At 40.5% G+C, this 24,244-nt stretch overlaps 1 protein-coding gene across 1 annotated transcript in view; it reads left to right on the top strand.

Moving 5' to 3' along the window:
* Positions 1 to 19,282, top strand: part of LOC311503140 (E3 ubiquitin-protein ligase HECW1-like) — a gene marked incomplete at both ends in the record, with an annotated part of 49,876 nt that extends 30,594 nt beyond the window's left edge. The window contains 19 exons of the mRNA XM_084565678.1: positions 749 to 847; positions 2,888 to 3,041; positions 4,449 to 4,552; positions 5,376 to 5,482; positions 5,661 to 5,846; positions 6,493 to 6,627; positions 6,869 to 6,983; positions 7,068 to 7,164; positions 7,559 to 7,642; positions 7,745 to 7,851; positions 9,409 to 9,523; positions 9,714 to 9,827; positions 11,690 to 11,842; positions 12,131 to 12,229; positions 15,821 to 15,950; positions 16,059 to 16,205; positions 16,975 to 17,089; positions 17,215 to 17,413; positions 19,171 to 19,282. Of these exons, the coding sequence (XP_084421804.1) occupies positions 749 to 847; positions 2,888 to 3,041; positions 4,449 to 4,552; positions 5,376 to 5,482; positions 5,661 to 5,846; positions 6,493 to 6,627; positions 6,869 to 6,983; positions 7,068 to 7,164; positions 7,559 to 7,642; positions 7,745 to 7,851; positions 9,409 to 9,523; positions 9,714 to 9,827; positions 11,690 to 11,842; positions 12,131 to 12,229; positions 15,821 to 15,950; positions 16,059 to 16,205; positions 16,975 to 17,089; positions 17,215 to 17,413; positions 19,171 to 19,282 (2,372 nt within the window). The remainder of the gene's footprint in view (positions 1 to 748; positions 848 to 2,887; positions 3,042 to 4,448; positions 4,553 to 5,375; positions 5,483 to 5,660; positions 5,847 to 6,492; positions 6,628 to 6,868; positions 6,984 to 7,067; positions 7,165 to 7,558; positions 7,643 to 7,744; positions 7,852 to 9,408; positions 9,524 to 9,713; positions 9,828 to 11,689; positions 11,843 to 12,130; positions 12,230 to 15,820; positions 15,951 to 16,058; positions 16,206 to 16,974; positions 17,090 to 17,214; positions 17,414 to 19,170) is intronic.
* Positions 19,283 to 24,244: the final 4,962 nt, after the last annotated feature.

Raw genomic sequence — 24,244 nt, 5'->3', positions numbered from 1 at the left:
AATAAGGAGTAAACTATCTAATTCACAGTATCCATGTTGGTGGGCCTGTGGGAATGAAGAAGCAAATCAAATCATACACACATTATTTTGGGAATGCCATAAACTACAACCATTTATAGAGTTATGTTAGGGTTACGGTTGGGGGGTTAGGGTTAGGGTAATAACGAAGGAATGCAAACTTATGTATCTAGGACATACAAATAATTCTGTTATTGACAAGGACAGATCCTCTACTTTAGAGCAGAGGCTATAAATTATAAAACCAACTGCTCAATCAACTCAGACTTTGTCAAAAAATGGAAGAAATTAAAGATACATAAGAGTGTTCTCACTCTGTCCTTGTATACATCCATTAAACCCCTACTTAATTGACAGGAAAGGGCTGTGGATTTGTACTTATTCAAGTTCTTGTATTTGTTTGTCCTGAGAAAAACCCAATAAACACTAAAGTATAAAAATAGATGAGATTATGCAACTAAAACACTGACAGAACATGAACTTCTACTGTATGAATATTTTAAAAATCTTACTCTACCACCTCAATCTTCACACCTTTAACTTTTTCCAAAATTACTAAAACATGATTGAATCCCTGAGGACACTGGCCTTACATGGTTAATTGAGAGCAAATGTAGACAGTCCATACATATGTTTGTTGCCACGTTCAGTCCTTTCCCTCTCTGCTTTCGATAGAACATCCCCAGTCTCGTGATAATCTGTCCCGTACTGTCTCTCTGGTGTCCCGTAGGCTCAGGCTTCTCCCCTCCTGTTGGCCATCATCCAGTCCTGCGACCCAGCCATGACCTAAACCATTTTCCTGCTGCCACTGATCAAGCCTTACCTCCAAGTAAGAACCAACAGCTCCCCAGTCTTACTCTGGAGTCCCGATCCTAACGCCATCAGTGTGCCGTGGTGGTTTGTTTGTTTGTGCATGCTGCCCTACATGTCTGCTTTCTAACCATATTCCATGTCCCCCTCTTCCTCCATCTCATTCCCCATCCATGCTCCAGCTTTAAATGGACAGCTTTACCCGGCTATCTGCTGCTCTCTGCTACTGGTTCATGGTTGGCTTTGCTCTCAGTATTTGATAGTTGGATTTCTTGCTTGTCTTTGCTGATTCAGAGTGGGAGGGTCAGCTGCTTGAGGATTCAAACTACACTTGGCTGTTACATCACCATCCAACGTCTCTGATACAGTAGTGATTCATTTAATTTACACAAAGGATTCAGACGTTGGCTGCTCCATCTGGTTGTTTCAGTCCATGCACAAAGGGAACATTTGTGATTTAAGGAAACGTTGGGTGCTTCTTGTATAACGAAACCTCTGCTCACTAACCTTCTATGACAACTAGCCAATAACTCTGGGTAACTCCAAGAAAACAACACACTTCTGAAGTTGAATGATATAACTCTTAATTGGCGTCCGCCATCTTGACAGTGTCCAGTAAAAACAACACCACGTACAGGATACAACACAAAGAAAGATTTCTTTTAGCCAGCAGGAAATACTAACAATGCATAGAAGGTATTATACAACTTACACAAGTTATGGACAAGTCTGGAACTTACCAAGTAGAGTGAAAGGACTAAATTTACATTCGGTGTATCGCATGCTGTTCTGCGTTCGTTTGCCTCCGTGTCGATGGAGGAAGCAGCAGATGGGCAGACGACTGGAATCCCTCTCAAAACCTTTGACCTTTTCAACTTTGAGCTCTTTGGCTCAGTCACAGAGGAGACTGGAGGTCCTGAAGCTGAAGCCTCAGATCCCCCTTTTGCAGGTGTTCACCGTTCTTCCCCTTGCGAGCGTTGACGCTGTATCGTGGGGGATCTGCAGCTTTCTTCATGTGACCTCACAAGGAGCTGGGTTTTCCGTTGCCAATTCATTCAGTGAAGTCTTTTGTGGACTTTTTGTTGATGATAATAATGCAGTGTATCTGTATTTTGTGTTCAGGTGAAAAAAAGAAGATCTTTAAACTAGTCAATGGGGGAAAATTGAGGTTTAGTGGGCTGGCTTACAGCGAGAGTAAATAACTCATTTTATTGATGAGCACACTCTTAGTCACTAACAGTAGAGTCATACTGTAATAAATTGGTATCAGGAGATCGGCATCAGGCTTTAGCCAAGCCTTATCTTTTGTTGTTATTTATTTTAGGTTGTCAAAACATCTTCTTCTGTTGTAATGGAGGTTGGCCAGCGGGAAAGCTGCCAAAAATCAGAGTAGAAGAAGAGGAACCAAAATCCTGTTTCTAACCATATCTGCTGTTTAAAACGAAGTGAGTCAGATAGCAGTTATTGATAGGTGAATAGTGTAATGTAGATGTTTGGTGAGGTGGTAGTAGTTGATCATCTAAACAGAATCCATGGAGTCCACTCAGTCAAAGGCTGCACCCAAACAACAACAACAAACACTGAACGTTTAAAAGAAGAGAAAAGTTTCCTGGAGACAGCGTCAAGGAGAAACATCTTCCAGAGAGGGTTAGGGAGTTTATGGCAGCGTTGGATGACCAGAACATTTCTGGAGTAGAGAACACAAGGTACCAGCTACCCTCTCCACACTACATTAACTTTGACAGAAAGATTTATTGGACTGAATCCAGTCCACTCTAGGAGAAGACAAGGAAGACAAGGACAGACTTGAGGAAGCTACAGGAGACCAACTCTAGGAGAAGACAAGGAAGACAAGGACAGACTTTAGGAAGACACAGGAGACCAACTCTAGGAGAAGACAAGGACAGACAAGGACAGACTTTAGGAAGCTACAGGAGACCAACTCTAGGACATTTAACATCAGATCAGGACTCAATATTAAAAGATCGTTACCGGGTCAAGACATCTCTTGTAGCAAATGAGTTTTGTCTGATTCTCCTCCATGTTTCTGTTGCCACAGACTGGGAAGCTCGCATCGACAGCCATGGCAGAGTTTTCTACGTGGACCACGTCAACCGGACCACGACGTGGCAGAGGCCGAGCCACGGCGGCAAGTGTAGCCACGGCATCCCCCGCTCAGGGTCCACCCAGCAGATGGAGCAGCTCAACCGGAGGTCAGACTGAGTTAATGTCACTCTTCAGCGTTGGACGGGGTTTTTAAAAAAGATCTTTTTTGCGATTCACTGATTTGAGCACAATTTACAAATGTGTGCACAAAAATAATGAAATAACTAAAAGTAAAATAAATTAAAAGTTCTATATTTAGACGTGGGCAGTAGCAGATGGGAGTTGCAGGTTGGCAAGGAAATGTAGATGCTTTATTGTTACCCCTGTTGGCTCAAAACTCTTCTACAAATAGAAGAAGCGTTTATTATACAACCCAACAAAATAAAATACAATGAATTGAAAAATTATATAAAATGGGAAAAAAAATACTCCAATGAAGTGCTTAAGTCTGTCTGATTTTTGGTGTTTCAAGTTTTCATTTAAAACCAGAAACAGGAAAAACAACTGTTATTTGATTCTTTGATTTTTAAATCCAAAAATAATATGAAAAAGAAACTTCTTAAGAAATCTTTTATTCTGTAAAAGATGAAGTTAATATTAGACTTAATTTTCTTTCTACTAACGTGATTTAAAAAATAAAACTGGAAAAAGTCAAAAACCAAATACAACATCCATAATGTCCTTGGCTGAAGCAGGAAGTAGTCTCCATGGTGACCACTGGTCCAGGAAGTAGTCTCCATGGTGACCACTGGTCCAGGTCTCTCTGGTCCAGGTCTCTCTGGTCCAGGAAGTAGTCTCCATGGTGGCCACTGGTCCAGGTCTCTCTGGTCCAGGTCTCTCTGGTCCAGGAAGTAGTCTCCATGGTGGCCACTGGTCCAGGTCTCTCTGGTTCAGGTCTCTCCGGTCCAGGCATCAGGATCATTGTATTCATGGAAACAACTTCTTCTTCTTCTTCTTCTTCTTCTTCTTCTTCTTCTTCTTCTTTTTCTTTTTCTTTTTCTTCTTCTTCTTCTTCTTCACCTACAAAAACTTCTGCTTTCATATGAATCAAATAACCTTCCTCCTTTACTTCTCTTTGTGGTTTCTGTTTTCATAGATTAAAGGACGTTTGTTGTAAAGGATGTTTTTTAAATTGAAAGACTAATAAACTTTTATGTATTTATTTATTATATTAAAATCTAAAACCAAACTTGAAATACCAAAGAATACACGGACCATTTTTCATTTCTTTTTGGTTTGGAAGTTTGAAGCTTGTAGTTAGAAAGTAAAATGCTGAGCTGAACAAGTCAACAGTCTGAGTCAAGCTGAAGCTCATCCAGTTCTTTTAGTGGCGTTAGGCTGACACCTGGTGTCTGGTTTGGGAACTCAACCTAAGCGGTGCAGTGAAGTTCAGAAACAAATGATAATAAAAAACATGCACAACGTTACACAATGTCTGCATATGTGTGAAATGTGTCATAGACGTGAAGACATAAAATAGGATCTAGTAAAACCATTAATCCTTCATCCTGCAGGTACCAGAACATCCAGAGGACCATGGCCACAGAGGAGGACGGTGGGGGTCCCAGGTTAGAGCGCAGCGGCAGCACCGAGACCGATTCTGATTCTCCTCCGACAGGTACAGCTCTCAGAAGTCACACTTATCAACTAAAGAATAGACTGAAGAGATAGTTCTTCCTCTAGTGTGTTGGATTGTTTAGAGACGAGTTGTTTTGATATCGAAAGAATAATTCTGGTTCGACATGTTTTCATCATTTGCGGTTTTATAATGTCTGATGCAAGACGTCGTCACCCAGCTATAAGACTTAAGCCTTACATCATGTAGTGAAATATGTATAAATACAATACCTCAGTTAAAAAAAAATCTTGTGTTAGCAGTTTTCAAAATCTTCCTGTCCAGAGGAAAAAGGTTTGCTTAACACAAGAAGAGGATGGACCATTATTAAATGTACCACACCAGTGTTTTCAGTGTGTGCTCCATCTACAGTTGTTCTGTTGTGTTTGTGGATTAAAATCCATTTTACTGAAGAAATCTAAATAGAAATCTAAAGTTTCCAGTAATACAGTAATACAGGAAGTGTTCAGATCCTTTAGACTGTATTAAATACTTAAATATGTGAGTATTATCTAAAAGAAATGCTCTTGAACGTTCAATATTTTGCTTTTTTAAATAAAACAAGATTAAAATATTAATCTATTACCTCTCAGCTGTTTGTATATGGTGTTTGGCAGTTAAATCTATAATAAAGATCTGTAATCAAACCACTTTCTCAACAGCTGAGGCTTCAGACGTCATCGGTGACGTCACTCGGCCTTAATGAAGCAAGCCTCGTCAAGCACTTTATAAAAGTCTTCCTGGATTTCTCGACACACGCTACGAAGCCTCGGCGCAGTACGTCCCATCACTGATCATTACTAATCCACCTGTCGTCTCTCTGCAGGCCCCGCCTCCCCTGTCAATCACCAGAAGATCAGCCATCTCCTCCAATCACCTGCCGTCAAGTTCATCACTCATCCAGAATTCTTCACGGTGCTGCACAGCAACTATGTGAGTACTGCATCTTCTACATGTTTAATTACTATGGTTAGAATCTCATGACATAAAGTCTGACAACTAAACTGATTTTTTATTGTCAGTGATGCTTTTTTTAACAGTTTAGGTCTAAAATAACTAACATCATCAGCTGAGCAGACAGCAAACCTGTAGGTGTCATTTGTCTCCTCAGGCAGCCTACCGGATGTTCACCAGCAGCAGCTGTGTGAAGCACATGATCCTGAAGGTGCGTCGCGATGCCAGGAACTTTGAGCGCTACCAACACAACAGGGACCTGGTGGTCTTCCTCAACAAGTTTGCAGACACCCAGCTGGAGCTGCCCAGGGGCTGGGAGATCAAAACTGACCCTCAGGGCAAGGTAGGACCCCTCACACGTGTACAACGACCCTTTCACATCTTAAAGTCGGCACTGCGTCATGCCTGGAAATGCCAGCTAGACGAAAACAAGGCAAGGACAGAGCAACTGGGCTGATAGTTCTGTTCAGCTGTTTGAAATCTGCTGGTTCAAGCTGGATGAGCTCCAGAGAAGGTCAGACGCAACAAAGAGTTTATTGAAATGTCTCGTTACACAAGTCACAGGACATTTCAGTAAATGGGTAAATACTTTGGGGCGGAGATCAATGAAGACGTCATGACGCGCACACGAAAAACAGCTCTGTTCATGGTTCTGAAACGACAGTAGAGATCCATTAGAGACAGCAGCTGCTAAAATCTTCTACTGCACCACGAATGATGTTGGATTTTATTCACATCCAGAGAAACTAGGATCAGATCTGAAGAGCTGGTCCAGGTGTGAACACAGGACACACTGAACGGGACCTATTAGGTCTACCGTGGAGTAGGAATCTAGAAAATATAAAAATATATGCTGTTATACTAAAGTTTCAAACTGTTTTCCAATAAGAGATGTTTACGAATGTCTGATACTCTCATGTTGCAGAACCTGTAGTTTATAATATATTGTATACTGTGTAGTCTGAGTCCATGTTCTCTCTGTCCTCCAGTCTTTCTTTGTGGATCACAACAGTCGAGCCACGACCTTCATCGACCCTCGAATCCCTCTGCAGAATGGACGTCTGCCCGGCCACCTCGCCCACAGGCAGCACCTGCAGAGACTACGCAGCTACAGCGCCGGCGAGGTACTGAAATCCTCCCCGAGTTTGCATGCCTTCCCTCTCTCCAGGTTCTCCAGCTTCCTCCCACCGTCCAAAGACATGCTGGTTAGGTTCATTGGTGATTCTAAATTGGCCGTAGGTGTGAGTGTCTCTCTGTGTTAGCCCTGTGATAGACTGGAGACCTGTCCAGGGTGGACCCCACCTCTAGACCTGAATGATCCTTGTCGGATCATTGAGTTTTAAAGGTGTGTCCTGTCGTTCTCAGGCTTCTGACGTGTCCAGGAGTCGTGGAGCTTCTCTGATGGCCAGACCTGGAAACAGTCTGGTAGCCGCCATACGAAGCCAGCACCAAGCAGACCCACAGCAGCTGAGCGCTCCATGTATGCCACTCTCATTATCACGTATAAGACACAGACAGCTCACTCACCTTCTGACGACTCCGTGTCTGATCTCTCTTTCATCAGCGTACAATGACAAGATCGTGGCGTTCCTTCGACAGCCCAACATATTTGACATGTTGCAGGAGAGGCAGCCCAGTCTGAGCAGAAACCACGCTCTGAGGTAGGCCTCCTCCTCAAATGACTCAGAAACGATAGCATGGAAATACAGGTCCAACAAAGAGATGATTAACGATCAAAGATGCTCGGTTTTTACGACTTCATTTCCTGCTGTAGGCAGATTTAAAAGAGCTTCATGCTGTGCATAGATTGTTATTGGTCCATGCATTTCTGGGGGAGTATTTCAAGCTTGCATTTAAACTAAAACTGTTATTTGATTTTTTTATTTTTAAATCCTAAGAGAAAAACACTGGAAAAAGAGATACTCGTAAGGTTAATATTAGACTTAATTTTCTTTTTGCGAATGTGGTTTAAAAAAAATCTAATAAAATCTAATCTGTATTTTCCAAATATTGGCTTGTATGAACATTGACTGGATTCACCTCTTTACTGTTCAGAGAAAAGATCCACTACATCCGGACAGAAGGCACTCAGGGCGTGGAGAAGCTGTCGTGTGATGCAGACCTGGTCATCCTGTTGAGGTAAAGAAACTTCACCAAACCTGCCACGGACCCAGCATCAAGTGTTCTGACGCTGTGCTGTGTATGAAACGATATCCTCCGTGCTCTGTCTCCTCTCTGCAGTTTATTTGAAGAGGAAATCATGTCTTACGTCCCACCTCACCCCATCCACCCCGGCTTCAGCTTCTCTCCTCGCTGCTCACCCGCCTCCTCCCCACAGAACTCTCCAGGTAGGACCAGCCTCCGTTACATCTTTAAGTGTGGTTTTATATTGTTGTTGTGGTTGTTATCGTTGGTATGGCGGCATCTGAGGGACAAAGGACGGTCCACATTTTATCCAGATGGTTTGAAAGAGGAGTAAGTCCTTCTGTGAACAGGAGAGGTGGACTGAGATATGATCTGACATCAGTCACTGTGTGATTTTAATCCACTCAGGCGACGTCTTGACTTTGCCAAACTTTGATTTATAAGATAAAATAAGATAATCCTTTAATTTATCACACAACAGAGAACAAATCCTGAGGTTTCATGTTTTTTTTTTCTTGTAATAAATCAAAGTCTGGACAGATGTTTGGAGGCAAAGTCAAGATGTGGCCGCGTAGCATGGAGACACATTCACTGGAAGAAGCTCAAAACATGCGTGGCAGCAGATTTAGATGTGTGTTTATGTGTTTTATATTATTATTATTAATCTACAAAGTAACTAAAGCTTTCAAAAAGTGTAGAGGGATAAAAGTTTTAACATTAACTTGTAGCGGAGAGGCAGCAGGAAGCAGCAGAGACGTCATAACCAGAGATAAAGTCAGTATATTTGAGTAAAGCCATGTTTACACGGGACTAGTTTTATCTGGGGACCTCCGGTAATTTGTAATAATCACAGAGGTCGTCTGTGATTTTAATCCTGTGTGAATCATCCATGTCTGTAACTTGTAAAGTAAAAATTACACCTTTAGATATTACCTACCCTCTTTCTCCTAACACAGAAGTCCTGTCATAAAACTAATCCAGTGTCCAAGAGTGTTTCTGCCTCTTGCCTGTTAAGAATCATGAAGTCTGGACAGACGTTAGGCTGCAAAGTGGAGATGTCTCTGACCTATTCATCCATCTAGACCCGTGGTCACTTGCAAGTCTTAACTTCTTTAGCTCAGTGAACCCTGCTAGTAATACATAAGCAATCCAGTGGCAAATACATGACTTTGATTGGGGTTAGTGGGCCTTGATTGTCCTTTTGTAGAAGATGTTTCCAGGGTTTGTCCATTTGTTTCCAGACGTCCTTCACCTGCATACACGCTATTGTGTGAATGTCGACAGTGGACATCAGACACTCACAGAGAAAGACCTTAACCACAGTGGTTGACAGAGCCTGCTGTGTTACTGAGCACTAATGTTATCTTAACGAGCTCCGGCAGACCTCAAGCAGGCCAACTAAATGTGTCTGTGTGTGTGTGTGTGTGTGTGTGTGTTTGTGTGTGTTATATTAATGGGAGTTTCTATAAAAGGAAATTGGGTCACGGCAGGGAAGCTCGGCCTGTTATTATGCTCCATTCATTGGTTTGGCTGTTGTCCTTGTAGAAAGCAGAAACATTAGTCTCATTATGAGAAAGATCCACCAGAGCTCACTCCACCTTTTTCTCCTGCCAGTGAAGTGAAATGTGAGATAAGTAGGAAACAGTTTAAAGGCCTCACTGATATGAACTGATGTCCCAGATATTCTGCATGTCCCATCACATCCTCAGACTCTTCTTTCCCCGTCGTTTATTTCTTTATTAATGTGCGTTTGTGTGCAGGTTTGCAGAGAGCCAGGGCTCCGGCTCCTTATCGCAGGGACTTTGAAGCCAAACTACGAAACTTCTACAGGAAGTTAGAAGCTAAAGGTTACGGCCAGGGACCAGGAAAGATCAAGTAAGACCCTTTAGTAAATTACAGAAATGGAAATACATCAAAACAACCAACCCTAATCCTAATATTGCACTGTATACTCCTGAGACTGATATGATGATGTCCTCAGAGTTTTGTGTTTGTAAAAAAGTTCACATCACTGAAAGATTTTTATAACCTTGTGGTTCTTCTTGGTGCGTTGGGGTTGCCGCAGGTTGCTGATCAGGAGAGAACACCTGCTGGAAGGAACCTTTAACCAAGTGATGGCGTATTCACGCAAAGAGCTGCAGAGGAACAAACTCTACGTCACCTTCCTGGGGGAGGAGGGGTGAGGCATTCTCACTGTACTGTAAAACCCAAACCTGTGCATTGACATCCGTCCAGTGTTCACACCTGGTATTAACAAACTCCTAACAGCTACTGTCTCTAATGGAGCTCTACTGCTGCTGTTTCAGAACCAAGAACACACGTTATTAGTTACTGATCTCCGTCCTGACGTTAGTTTTTTTAGAGACCTGCCACTAAACTCAGATTATATCTCCAACCCTGGAAGCTTCCATACGACCCAGACCTCCATAGGTTCTGGGTTCTAATCCAGGGGCCGACTGGGTCCTTTCTGGTTGTCTGTCTCTCTGTGTTAGTCCTGTAATAGACTGGAGACCTGTCCAGGATGGCCTCTCGCCCAATGACGGCTGGGATAGGCTCCATCCAGCCCCCCCCCCATGACCCTCCAGAGGACAAGCGGTTACAGAAAATGAATAAATTAACGTGTTATCGTCCAGAAACGACGATTCTAACAATGCAAACTTTTCTCAAATAGCAGGAGGAGCAGGACATGTTCACACGGCACATTAGTGGACTTAACGGCATCTCTTTTTAAGTTGGGTAGTTCCTTAGTGTAAGGAACGAGTGGAAATACACAGATATAGAATCAGATGTGACACTGTTCAACAAGAGTTCATCGGCTTCTGTGGTGGAGTTGTCCATTCATTCCTGAACTATCTATCAGGACAGCTGTCAATCTGCCAATCAGCCACGTAGCTGCCTGCAGGAATGCTAACACTAGCTTCATCAGCTGTGTGTCAGGATCAGATGTAGCAGTGTGGCCTTGGCTGTCACAACTACAACTTATTCCTCATGTTAATGCATTTCTATTGAGAGTGAGAGTTTAGGTTTATGCTACGGTTGGTGCTCTGCCTGCAAGTGGCCAATATTTTAGTAAATGCTCCTTTAACCCTCATACCTGATTTATTTTAAAATAGCTACGTTGTTACCACTAAGGGACAAAAGTGTCCTCTTTTAAAATGCCATAAAAATGGCATATGTTAATATTTTTTTTTGCTTTTTTTACATAAATCTTTTAATCTACTTCAGTCCTAATCATAAATACCAAATGTTTGATTATTTTCAATATTTTAACGCTTTATATGCCAGTTTTTTTGATGCCCCTTAGTGGTAACTAGGTTACACAGTGAAAAAATAGAGTATTATGGGATTTGTTTTTGAAATATCAAAATTTGTTAAAAAATACACACCTTTACCAAATATCATAGCAGCAAGCATAACCAACACTGAGTAATCAAAAAAATAAAACCTGAAAAGGACACTTTTGTCCATATCAGGTATGAGGGTTAAATGGCGCATGTTAGCCAAAATCCACCTTCTCCGCTTTACTTCCCTTTCTTATAAACAATGTGCCTGAATGAACCGTTCAGGTTAGCAGCCCCCGCTGTGATGATAAAAACACAACAAGCGCCCACGGCCGGTGTTCAGATCCTCCCAAAAACAAGCAGCCGCCTCGTTGTACAAGTAAAACGCTCCAGATATTGTGTTGTTGGCTGCAGGAGCAGAACTGAAGTAATCCGCTGCATGTTCACTTCCTCAGATGTGTGACAGAGTGAAGTCTCTCGTGTTTGTTCTTGCAGCCAACAACAGAATATCTGGCGTTCTCTGCTTGTGGGGGAGACGTTGTACAACTAGCAGAAGAAACTGTAAAGCTTAATGCATTATGGTGTTCTGAGGAAAGATGTTAGAGAAACAATAAACAAGGACGGTCTGTGCTCTCATGTCACCTAATTGGTTTTATCTGACATTGCTTTTAGAGTTTGTAAACTATTTGAAACATGAAGACTACGTAACTGAGCTCTGTCAGTGTTTTAATCCCCTGTCTCTGTCCTCTTGTCTCTCCAGGTTAGATTACAGCGGTCCATCCAGGGAGTTCTTCTTCCTCTTGTCTCAGGAGCTGTTCAACCCGTACTACGGCCTCTTTGAATACTCAGCCAACGACACCTACACCGTTCAGATCAGCCCCATGTCGGCTTTTGTTGAGAATCATCTGGAATGGTGAGAAACGTGTTATTGAAATGACTGATGAGCACACACTGCGTCAGCTAGTGGTAAACCTCCAGAAACATTCATTTTATCATTACTTCGGACGTCCTGATCTGATCTTAATGTCCTAGAGGTGGTCTCCTGTAGCTTCCTAAAGTCTGTCATTGTCTTCCTTGTCTTCTCCTTGATTCAGTCCAATAAATCTTTCTGTCAAAGTTAATTAACAAAACCCTAAAGAAACAAGGTTTTTGTTTTCCGTTGAATCAAATGACTAGAACTTCTCTGTATATTTGTGTCCAGGTTCCGTTTCAGTGGTCGTATTCTGGGCCTGGCTCTGATCCATCAGTACTTACTGGATGCGTTCTTCACCAGACCCTTCTACAAGGCTCTGCTCAGACTGTGAGTAGAAACACAAACACATCTCATCTTCAAGTCTACGAGTCATTTACTTCTTGAGTCTGATCACTGGTGTTGTTGTCCCTCAGCCAGATGTTAAATTAGCCACTAGAACAATAAAACGTGACGGTTATGGAATAAGAACCATCAGTGTTTATATTTGCTCCTTATGAGCCTCTAATGTTTTAATTTGTCTGGTTGGACCTCACATGCTAAGGCAGTGTTTTTCAACCTTGGGGTCGCGACCCCACGTGGGGTCGCCTGAAATTCAAATGGGGTCGCCTGAAATGTCTAATAATTAAAAAATAAATAAAAAAATCAACAAATTATTATTATTTTTAAAATTATGATTAAAAACACCACAGAAAATATTAAACAACTGTTTTCTTTCACTTTCATTAATATAAATCGAGTTCAAATAAAATGCAGCATATAAAAATATCAGCGCTGGTGCATCTTGATTCACGGCTGCGATGACGTGACTGCACGAGCCACAGCTACTTGAGTTCCCGCGCTTCAACGAGTCTAAACAAACTTCAGTAGAGAACAACAGAAAACAAAATGGAAAGATTTCTTCGCCAGCCTGACACTGATACGGTTCCAAGAGGAACGGAGAAACAGACACCAAAAAGACAGAGAAAATACGACGAAAGTTTCCTTCAGTATGGATTTACTAGCGTTATTGAAAGCAACGAGGAGAAGCCGAAATGTCTGCTGTGTGGTAATGTCCTGTCTGCCGAGAATATGAAACCTAACAAACTTAAAAGACACTTTGAGACAACACACAAAGAACATGTCGGCAAACCAAAATCTTTTTTCGAAAATAAATGTGCCGAGCTGAATAAACAGCGAGTGTACTTTAAAAAGGCCATGACGGTGGGTGAGCGGGCTCTGAAAGCCTCTTTTGAGGTGAGCTATCTCATTGCCAAGGCTATGAAGCTGCATACCATTGCTGAGACATTAATATTACCAGCTGCGATCGAAATGGTAAGAACGATGTGCGGGGAGGAAGACGCTCAAAAACTGAAGACCATACCATTGTCCGATAACACTGTGAAAAGACGGATTGACGCAATTGCTGGTGACCAAGAGAGCACGCTGACAGAAAAACTTCGCAATTCCCCAGCTTATGCTCTTCAAATGGATGTTAGTACGGAAGGAAAAAATGCCCATGCTTTGACATTTGTTCGTTTCATGCAGGAGAATGCAATTCACGAGGATATTTTGTTCTGTCTCCCTCTTCCTGAACATGAGACTGCCCAAGAAATGTACGATGTCCTTCAACATTATATGGAGGAAAACAGAATTCCCTGGGAGCGTATGGTGGGATTTTGCACTGACGGGGCTCCGTCTATGGCGGGACGACGAAATGGTTTGCGTACACTTACTGTATCACCCAGCGGGCCCCATCTGCAATATGGAATCACTGCATGATTCACCGTGAACAACTGGCATCTAAAGAACTGAGTGCGCCCATCGCAGACATACTGCAGCAGGTCGTAACCATGGTGAACTACATCAAGCCACATCCTCTGCGCGCACGTCTGTTCGCAAAACTATGTGCCGACATGGGCTCAGAGTATGAAAATTTACTGTTTCACACAGAGGCACGGTGGTTGTCCAGAGGTAACGTGTTGGGGCGGTTTTTCAATATGCGAAACGAACTGTTAGCGTTTTCCATGGATGTGAAAAAAACTGATTTTGTTGACTTTCTGTGTGACCAGCAGAAAATGTGTCTCCTTGCATATGTAACGGACATCTTTGGAAAACTAAACGAACTAAACACAAGCATGCAGGGGAAAAGCAAGAATCTCATGCAGATGAGTGATCGTATTGATGGATTCAGGGGGAAACTCGCTTACTGGCGAGAAAGCCTTTCAAAGGCAAACTTCGCCCCTTTCCCCCAGATGAGTCAGTTTTTAAAAGACAACAGCATCGATAAGTGCCCCACAACGGAGATGTGCAGCCACCTGAAACGCCTAGAAGAGAACTTCGCCACTTATTTCCCAGACGTGGATATGTCAAAGTTTGACTGGGTGAGGGACCCATTTCACTGTGATGCAGGCACAGTTGACCTGCCTGCCACCGCTGTTGAACAGCTGATTGATCTGTCATATGACAAAGCGCAACAGCGATGCCATTCGCGAGTGCCGGTGGAGGAATTCTGGTTTGGAACAAAAAATGACTACCCAGAGATCTCAATGTGTGCTCTAAAAATGTTGGTTCCTTTTGGAAGCACATATTTGTGTGAAGCTGGATTTAGTGCCCTTGTGTACATGAAGTCGAAGTACCGTTCCCGACTGGATGTGACGTCAGAGATGAGATGCGCTGTGTCTACTACAGCACCTGACTTTGCAAGGCTGCAGCGAGGTGTGCAGGCTCAGCCATCCCATTAAAATTATTTTATTAAATGTGGTGAGTTGAAAGAGACAATAACAATACACAAAAGACAAACTGAAGCTGAAACGGAAGGAAGCACTGTAACTTTCCATTGTTCAAATTTTCACTGTGGCCAGTTTAAAATGCTGCACTAGTTTTTCATAATTCATTGAGAGATTGTTCAGTTTTAATTTTCAGACTTGTAAAGACAGGCACACCTAACTGTACATTTAAAATAAAATGTCACTTTGTGCACTAATCTGGATACTCTGTATTTGCAACTCGGTAAAACAAACATGATCAAAAACTAATTCTAAGAAAAAAAATGTCTCTGGGGTCACCGGAAATTTCTGATCTCAAAATGGGGTCACAAGCCAAAAAAGGTTGGGAACCACTGTGCTAAGGCCTTGACGGGATTTCAGTCTAAATTTATATTTTGTGTGTTTTTTTTCTTCTTTATTTGGTATATTAAGTTTATCTGGGCTGTAAACAATTATGAAATCACGTCAGATTTGAAGGTGGTTTAAATAAAAATGCAGCAATTTTCAATTTAAAATTAAATTATTAATAAACCCCTGATATGTAATAGTCAGATAATAAAAATAAATTAAAGAGAAAATGGAAATTTAGTTTTAATCAAAAATAAATAAAAATAATAATATAAAAAATATTTCATATATTTTATTTAATTTATAATATTTAGAATTTCAATTTTTTTTATTTCTGTTCTATTTTATATTGCATATTATGTGTTTATTATTAATAAATTAAAACAATAAGAATAATAACAAGAATAATAATAAGAAAACTAATAAACTCACAATATGTAATAAATAAAGGAAATTTAGTCTCATTCAATAAACCTATAAATACAAAAATTAATATAAAAATATTTGATTTATTATATTAAAATTTTTTGTTTTCATTTTTTTATTTTACTTTGTATTGCGTATTCTGTGTTTATTAATAAAATAAAATAAAATAAATGTAAATGTTGATCTCAGTGCTTTGCAAACTTTTCTAATACAGACAGTTTGGATCAATTTAATGTGAAAACTGAGGTTATATTTCAGACGTTTAGCTTCCTGCTGCTTCTCTTTCCCTCTCTCTGAACTTTTAAGATGCATATTTCCATCTGTTTTGTTTTTCTATCAACATGAAGCTGTTGACTAGACGGTACGGTGAGAGTTATATATGTGTGTGTGTGTCCTGTAGAGCGACGGATCTGTCTGATCTGGAGTATCTGGACGAGGAGTTCCACCAGTCTCTGCAGTGGATGAAAGACAACGACATCACTGACATCCTGGACCTCACCTTCACCGTCAATGAGGAGGTCTTTGGTCAGGTCAGTATATCTGCTTGGTGTCCAGTCCTTTCACATATATGTTCCCTTCATGACAACCTTTCAGTATTTATTCTGATGATGGTTTTAACCATTAACTCTGAACGCCAGGTGACGGAGCGAGAGCTGAAGTCGGGCGGCTCCAACCTGCAGGTGACGGAGAAGAACAAGAAGGATTACATCGAGCGAATGGCCAAGTGGAGGGTGGAGAGAGGAGTGGTGCAGCAGACGGAGGCGCTGGTCAGAGGATTCTACGAGGTGGATGTCTATTTTAGTTTATTTTATTTTATTAGTAAACACACAATATGCAATATAAAATAAAAGTTGAAATAAAAAAATTGAAAACAGAATATTTAAATATTATAAATATCATATTGTTGTATTATTTTGTTTCTTTATTTTTGATTAAGACTAACTTTCATTTCTCTTTAAGTTTTTCATTATTACATATCATGAGTTTATTAATTATTTTATTTTATTTTATTTTATTTTAAATTGAAAATTGCTGGGTTTATTGAATTAGACTAAATTTAATTTTTTTCTTTAAGTTTTTTATTACACGAAATAAACTGACTATTACATATTGTGAGTTTATTAATCTTGTTATTATTCTTACTGGTTTATTTTATTTTATTTTATTATGTATGATAAACACACAATATGCAATATAAAACAAAAATAGAAGTAAAAAATAGAAACAGGAAATTCTAAATATTATAAATAAAACCAAATATAAGAAATATTTTTATATTATTATTTTTTTATTTATGGGTTTATTAGACTCAATTTCCTCTATTTATTACATGTTGTGAGTTGATTAGTTTTCTTCTTAATATTATTTTATTTTATTTTATTTTAAATTGAATGCAAAAATGACATTTCATTATTTTTTACAGCTCAGACAAAAACACCCAACCCCATGAAGGCCTTAGACTGTGAGGCCCATAGATGTGAATGGATCATAATCATGTATATACTGTACTAAACATGTAGATCCTATACTAACTAAACCTTTACCTGTCCCCAGGTGGTGGACTCCAGGCTGGTGTCGGTGTTTGATGCTCGGGAGCTGGAGCTGGTCATCGCAGGGACGGTAGAGATTGACCTCGGTGACTGGAGGAGCAACACGGAGTACAGAGGAGGTGTGTGTTGACCCTCACACACCAGCTTAGTGTGCAGACACACTGCAGAGTAGGACCAGTCTGAGCAGCTCAGAATAAAGGAACTGAGGCGTCTGACCATGAACCTTCTGACCGGCTCCCCCTAGGTTACCATGACGGCCACATCGTGATGCGGTGGTTCTGGGCGGCCGTGGAGCGCTTCAACAACGAGCAGCGCCTCCGCCTGCTGCAGTTTGTCACCGGGACGTCCAGCGTTCCCTACGAGGGCTTCGCCGCCCTGCGAGGGTCCAACGGCCTCCGACGCTTCTGCATCGAGAAGTGGGGCAAAGTCACGTCGCTACCCAGGTACCTTGTCCTCTCCTGATCCCAGACCTGGACTATGTGTTCATCAGAGACAGGACGGCTCATGATTTAGTTTAGTTTAGTTGTTTTTTAATAATAAACAGTGAGAAGGTCTAAATGAAATAGCTGTAAGCTGGAACCAGCTGTACATGCTCACACTTCAGCATTTTGATTGAGCCTATATGATTTGACTGCAGCTGTAGCTCTACAGTATATACAGTAGCTCTAGCGTATATATAGTACAGATGCTTTGACATTGTTTATCAGAAAGCATCAGCTCAGCAGAGGGGCTATTCTGGTATGTCCCCTCCTCTGCAGTGCAGGTACACGCCACGCTGCACAAGGTGTGCTCCTCTGACCTTAGAGCAGGACGTTAATTTGTTAAAATATTGGCGTCCTCAGCAGAAACAAAAACACAGAACACAGGACTCAGGTTTCAGTGCAGCGAAGGGAAACGTGCCAGAGCTTGACTCTGTGGACAGAGATAGATGAACTATGAAGACTTTACTCTAAATAAGAGGCGAGTCAGCGATTTGCAACCATCCCACTACCATGTTCATCATGTGATGCTCAAAACGTAGAGGACACGTTACAAACGTTGGCGTTTTGACCGAACATAATAATAAATAATATTTAAATAGACTCAAAAAGTCTGAAAGGAAGTGTATTTATCTAAAGGAGGAAAATAGAGAATAATAATAAGAATAATAACAATAATACACTTGCAATATGTGATGGGCTTGAAATAAAAAAATTATTAATAAAATAAAATATATAAAATAAAATAAAATAAATGAATAAATAAAACAGAGATAATAATTTATAAATGAAATAGAATAAAAATAAAATAGAAAAACAAAAAATGTACATACACAATCTTTACAAGAATAATAAAATAATTCAATGTTAAAAATGAAATTGCAATGAATTCACAACCAACAACCATGTAACTTTAATTTAAAAAAGTGCTACATAAATACATTAATTTTATTTTTATTTTATTACATATTATTTTTATTTTTATTTTATTACATATTTTTATTTCTATTTTATTACATATTTTTATTTTTATTTATTACATTTTATTTTTATTTTATTACATATTTTTTATTTTATTACATATTATTTTTTTTTTTATTTTATTACATATTGTTTTATTTTTATTTTATTGCATATTATTTTTATTTTTTATTTTATTACATATTATTTTTGCACATGTTATTATAATATTTATTTATTTATTTATTTATTTATTTATTACAAATTGAAAATGACTGCAATTTCATTTCAAATTCAAACCACCTCCATCTCTGGTTTGAATCCAATTTGCAAAAATCACATTTTGTTTTTAGAGGTCTAAGCGCTAAATATGCCACATCTTGATTTGCCAAAAATGTAATAATAATGATTCGTGCCTGAAGCCTCATAAATATCTTAGATATTAACGGATCATAGTCCATCCACATATTGTTCCGTCACATTCCTGCGTTCATGGAGCTAACAGCTGCCATCTACCAGCCTGACTGAGTCAACATCTTTATTTATTTTATAAACTTCTCAACTTCTCTATTATGAGAATAATCCGTTATTCACTGCTGTCTTAATACACGTAAGGCTAGCATCATGGACACTGAATGGAAGGTCTTTCCAGGATAGTTTTCTCAGTTTGTCTGAAGCTCTAAAGCCAGACTTCTGCTTCTGATCGACACCTCCTCAACAATATAACCTCTTTCCTTCTGCTTCCTCTCTTTCTGTCTCAGGGCTCATACGTGTTTTAACCGCCTTGACCTTCCTCCATACCCGTCATACACCATGTTGTATGAGAAGCTGCTGATCGCTGTGGAGGAAACGAGCACGTTTGGTTTGGAGTGAAGCAGACAAAAAACAAACACTGCACCCCTCTCTGTTTAACGAAGTAAAAAAAAAACATGAAGGATGCCTCTGGTCGGCTGAAAATATACCTGAACGGTAGCGGACACAGTTTTTTGGTGGTGTGGATATAATGTACGTCACTGTCGTGGTTCTACGTGTTCGAGTCTGTCACTTAGCTATGAGGATGTTAACGACCACACCCAGCACTTAGGACGTCACCACAGGACTACGGTTATTTTTATATCAATCAGTACGAGTGGGGAATGTGAGACACTACACTGACTTTTAAAAAAACTAAAATAATATTTATATATATATATATTCAGTCTGTGCAGACGAAGTGGAATCCAGATCATTTGTTGCATGTACCAAAATGCATCACACAGTAAGTACAGTAATATTAAATGCTATCAAAGCCAGACACAACTAAAGAGCAGTGTACAGAGGTATGAAGAATAAGAGCAGCACATGAGCACTGGAGATTTAACCTGACGACAACTTAAGTGCTTGAGAATGTGTTGGAATTTATCTTTAAAGCAGATTTAAGTGATTAAGTGAAATAAAAGTAAAAAAAATAAAAATAAATCTAAGAATCAAGAATGAAATCAGAGAATTGGTGAGAAAAATAACTATTTGTAAAGAATTAAGACTTATAAATATGTAAATCACAAAAAAACTAAAACAATAAATGACGTGTGCAGAGTTTGGTGCACAGATACATATATATATATATATATCCTCAGGTGATTGGCTGTTCCTACACACAGATGTGTAATACAGACGTGGAGAAGCTCATCGGTTGGATGCAAAGTCTAGTAGCTGCCTCATGCCAAAGGAACAATCATGTCTGGTTTAATCCGGAGAGCTGACAAAGATCAATATATGAGTCATGTGGCTGTGGCCCCGTGGACCTGAGATACGAAAAAACAGAGATATCATCATATTAATTTAAGTTTATATCATTTTATTAAGCTGAGAGGCTAGCCTGTCACGGTACGTTTTTGCAGTTACGTCTGCAGACAACTTCTAAAAATGTAAAATAAACTATTTCCCAAATCTATCCCCAGAGGACCAGGATAAGTTAAGCCAACACATTCTCATGCTGTTCTCTCAGTTAACTGTAGAAATGATTTAATTTTATTTCAACCATCTCCTCAGTCATTGGCAGAGATGCTAGAGAAGCCACAGAGAATACGAGTCGTACACTGGAACTGGAGAAAGAGCGAAGAGAAGGATTTAACTCAATATAATACTGATCCTACTGGTTGAAGTATACTCCTTTAAATACTGTACATACACCTAATGGACAGACTACAGGTCAGATACTGAAGAAGCACTGGTATCATGCAGGACGTCCAACATCTGGACCTGCAGCTTCCCTTATTTTGTGACGTGCAGCCGGACTTTGACTGTTTCTTTCCAGCTTTAGCAACACTTTCGCAATCCGAGACAACGATGTCATGTCCTCTACGAACTAAAAAAGAGCCTTCGGTTCCAACTCAAGGGCTTCTGGGATATCGTCTGTAGAGACCGAGCAAACGGGCATCTTCTGATTTCTCGACGACAAAGAACGGTGCTTCAGACCTTCTGCGTCCTCTGGTCCTGCTGTTTGAATGGGAGCTGCTCAGACTCTTATTCAAGTCTTCCACTGACTGAACTTCTTCTCTGACCGTCATCATGGTGTTGCTCTCTTGCATGGAGCAGGTACTCCATCACGTGGACCTTTACCGTCTCAAACATTTTGACTGGTGCAAAGCAGCATGTAAGGTTTCCAAGGGCCCCAGTTAGGTGGACTAGCTTCCTTAAAGCGATCTTGTGTACAGGGGGTGGGCCCGTGGACCAACCAGTGTAATATATGCAATAGTCAAGACCTTTACTCCCGTCTGTCCCCCACTCTACCGTCTTCTTTCCGAGTGCAGTGTACCCTCAGCAGCCCAGCCCCTTGTCCTCATCTCCAGCCCAGTAATGAAACTGTGCCTCAGTTACTTACTGCCTCATATGTTGCCTGTGGGCTCAGTGCTCAAGCCTGACGCGAAGGAAAAGTCCTGACTTCAGATATTTGCCTTTGGTTCTCCTGGTGTCAGGTTGATGAGGTGAGGACCTCGTTGGTTATCCCATGTCTGCATGGGTAGACAACTGTCTGATTTATTTAAAGAAGCCAATAGAAATGCAACCAAGGAGCATTAAAAGAGGTTTGGAAGCCAAATATTCAAAGGGTATAAAGCATGGATACATAACCTTCCTCATCCCACGTTTAACTGCAGGCTTTTGTCAATTAAACTCCTGAATGAGATGAGAAGTTAACAAGCAACTCAGATGTCTCCATGTATTTAGGTGGGTGCTGCTCCGTGGTTCTAAATAAGGTCCCGTTCAGGCCTCACATTAACATCCGTCCTGGGGAATCAGATCACAAGTGTCCAGGTTAAACAGGTCCAGGTGTGAACACTGATCTAGTCTCTAGAGTCCAGGCTAAACAAGTCCAGGTGTGAACACTGATCTGGTCTCTAGAGTCCAGGTTAAACAGGTCCAGGTGTGCACACTGATCTGGTGTCAGTCCACATGTGGAGGTGGTCTGGGACACGTCTGTGAACACACAATGAGTCCTGGGTCACATTAAAGACCACCTACTCAACAGGGCTGATGTGTCAAAGAGGAGTTTAACTCATTCATTCAACCACTAGTAGAAATGATCACATGAATAAATGATGTCTCATCATGTGACTAATGAAGCTTCCAGGGTTGGAGTTATAATCTGAGTTTAGTGCAGGTCTCCAAAATAACTAACGTCAGGATGGAGATCAGTAGATAATAATTTAACGTGTGTTGAAAATCTTGGTTCTTGGTTCTGAAACAGCAGTAAAGATCCATTAGAGACAGCAGCTGTTAAAATATGAAGGCTTCTTTATGCAGATTATGTATTTTTGCGTAAGAACGTCAGGACGGAGATCAATAGATAATAGCCTAACGTTCTTGGTTCTGAAACAACAGCAGAGATCCATCATGTTAACACCAGGTGTGAACACAAACACTAAAAGCTGGACACTTGTGATCGGGTGTTAATGTTAGCTAGATAACAAACGTCCAGCAGAACTGTCGGCAGTCGTGTTGCATTGTGGGTAATCTGGGCACCATCGTAAAATACGATAACGCTCGTTCTGCTTGTTCGTACTTGTGGCACGTGTGTTTGCGTTAATCGTTGGAGGTCATGTGACTAGCGGTCGCACCAGTTGTTCAAACCGAGCGATGGATTTAAAAAGTGGAGCTTTGTACAAAACTACAACTTACAAAGCTTCAACATTAGCTAAGTAATATATTTGGATAAAAGACAAAGAGACGAGTTAACGGCAGAAGATGTAAAGAGTCGATTAATTACATAAGTGACAGTTTGGCAGTGATTTGGTTCATCTTGATGTATTAAACCAATAATCTGAGTCTAGTTTGTTTCTAGGAATTTGGGAAATAATCTGTGTTCTAACATGTTAAAGGATTAATGAACGACTGGTGCAGCCCGTTCCTGGCTGAAGTGGATTACTGCCCCAACGTTGGTTTGGGATAGGGTCTGCCCCCACCCCCTCCCACACACACACACACACATCTAAGAAAATACATAAATAAATTAGATAAATATGTTAAATTACATGTGGATTTTATCCAGTTTTACAGACCTGAATCCCCAAAACATGACCATTCTTATTCAGTGTCTGGCTGTAGATTATGTAGCAGGTGGGACAATACTGGACTCAGCAGACTGTTTTCTTTTTAAAATCACCTGAACCCTTGACAATCATTTCATAAACGGACCCACACTGTATTTGAAGATGTATAAAGCCAGAACTGTTGGCGCTGGATGTTTTAAAAAAGAAAAGTCTTTGAACGTAATCTGGGGTTTGGCGACCTGTGCGACCACACGGGGCAGGACAGGAAGCCCTCCGTCCCCTGAGCCTGAGCAGGACTTATGTAAGAGTTTGTCCACATGTTTGTCACCTGACCTGACCGGCAACCTGTCTGGTCTCAAAGCCTCTTTGTTCATGATGTGTGAAAAGTTCAGAAAACGGTTCAATGGAGCTAAAAACAGTAAGAACTTCAGGATGTTTGATTCTCGTTGGAGACTGTTCTGGTGGTTTCTGTCACTGTCGCATCGGCAAGGCCTTATCATGTCACACGTGTACATCCACAAGGACAAGGCTGTGATTCTGTTGCATCCCATGTCTTCTTCTTTTCTTCTTTTCTTTTCTACGATCTTTTGTACTGTTATTTATACTGTATCGTATTTATAATTAAGGGGAAGTCTGAAGCTTCCCTTGAATGTTTTGTTTGTTTGCAGTTTTGCGGCGGCGCCACGAGGAGCGCCTGTCGAAGAGTTAGCCTTCGCTTTCGAAGCCTTTTGTGTTTTGATATGTGTCCTTTTCTATTATTGTTGTCTCATGTCACAAACTGGAGCAGAAACGGTTCCATCTTTGTCCGTTGACGTAGCGGTGGTTCTTTTTCTCCTCCTGGTTAGCACCGTCACTTCTGAGCTTCTGTTCAACGTTAGATTCATTCCACGTCGCTGCTGCATGCGTCCAGCAACTGATCTGAGCCCTGGGGAGGTTATCACATTTATTTTTTATCTTGTTTTGTTTTTATTGGGTTCTTGTTGTAAAATCTTGAACACTGATATTTATTGCAGGTGGAGAACGATTAAGAACAACAACACTGATTTATAAGTGCATTGATGAAGTTATTCTAGAACTATTTAAACATGATATTGGTAAAGAATCAAACAGTTTATGAAAGGGAGCGTGTGAATGACTGGATATGGACCGTGGCAACTTTGCTGGGAGGTGACGATGAAGCATGCAGCGTATTTTATTTATTTATTTATTTATTTTCGTTTCTAGTTTTATGTGCGTGAATTAAACACACATGTACAAAAAAACTAAATAAAATGTCGAACGGTGCAGTGCTGATCTGACGAAGAAC

Source organism: Chelon labrosus (genome assembly GCF_963514085.1).
Source record: "Chelon labrosus genome assembly, chromosome: 18".
Lineage (NCBI taxonomy): Eukaryota > Metazoa > Chordata > Actinopteri > Mugiliformes > Mugilidae > Chelon > Chelon labrosus.
The sequence above is the reverse complement of the archived record's forward strand: the minus strand, read 5'-3'. Positions and strand labels throughout refer to the sequence as shown.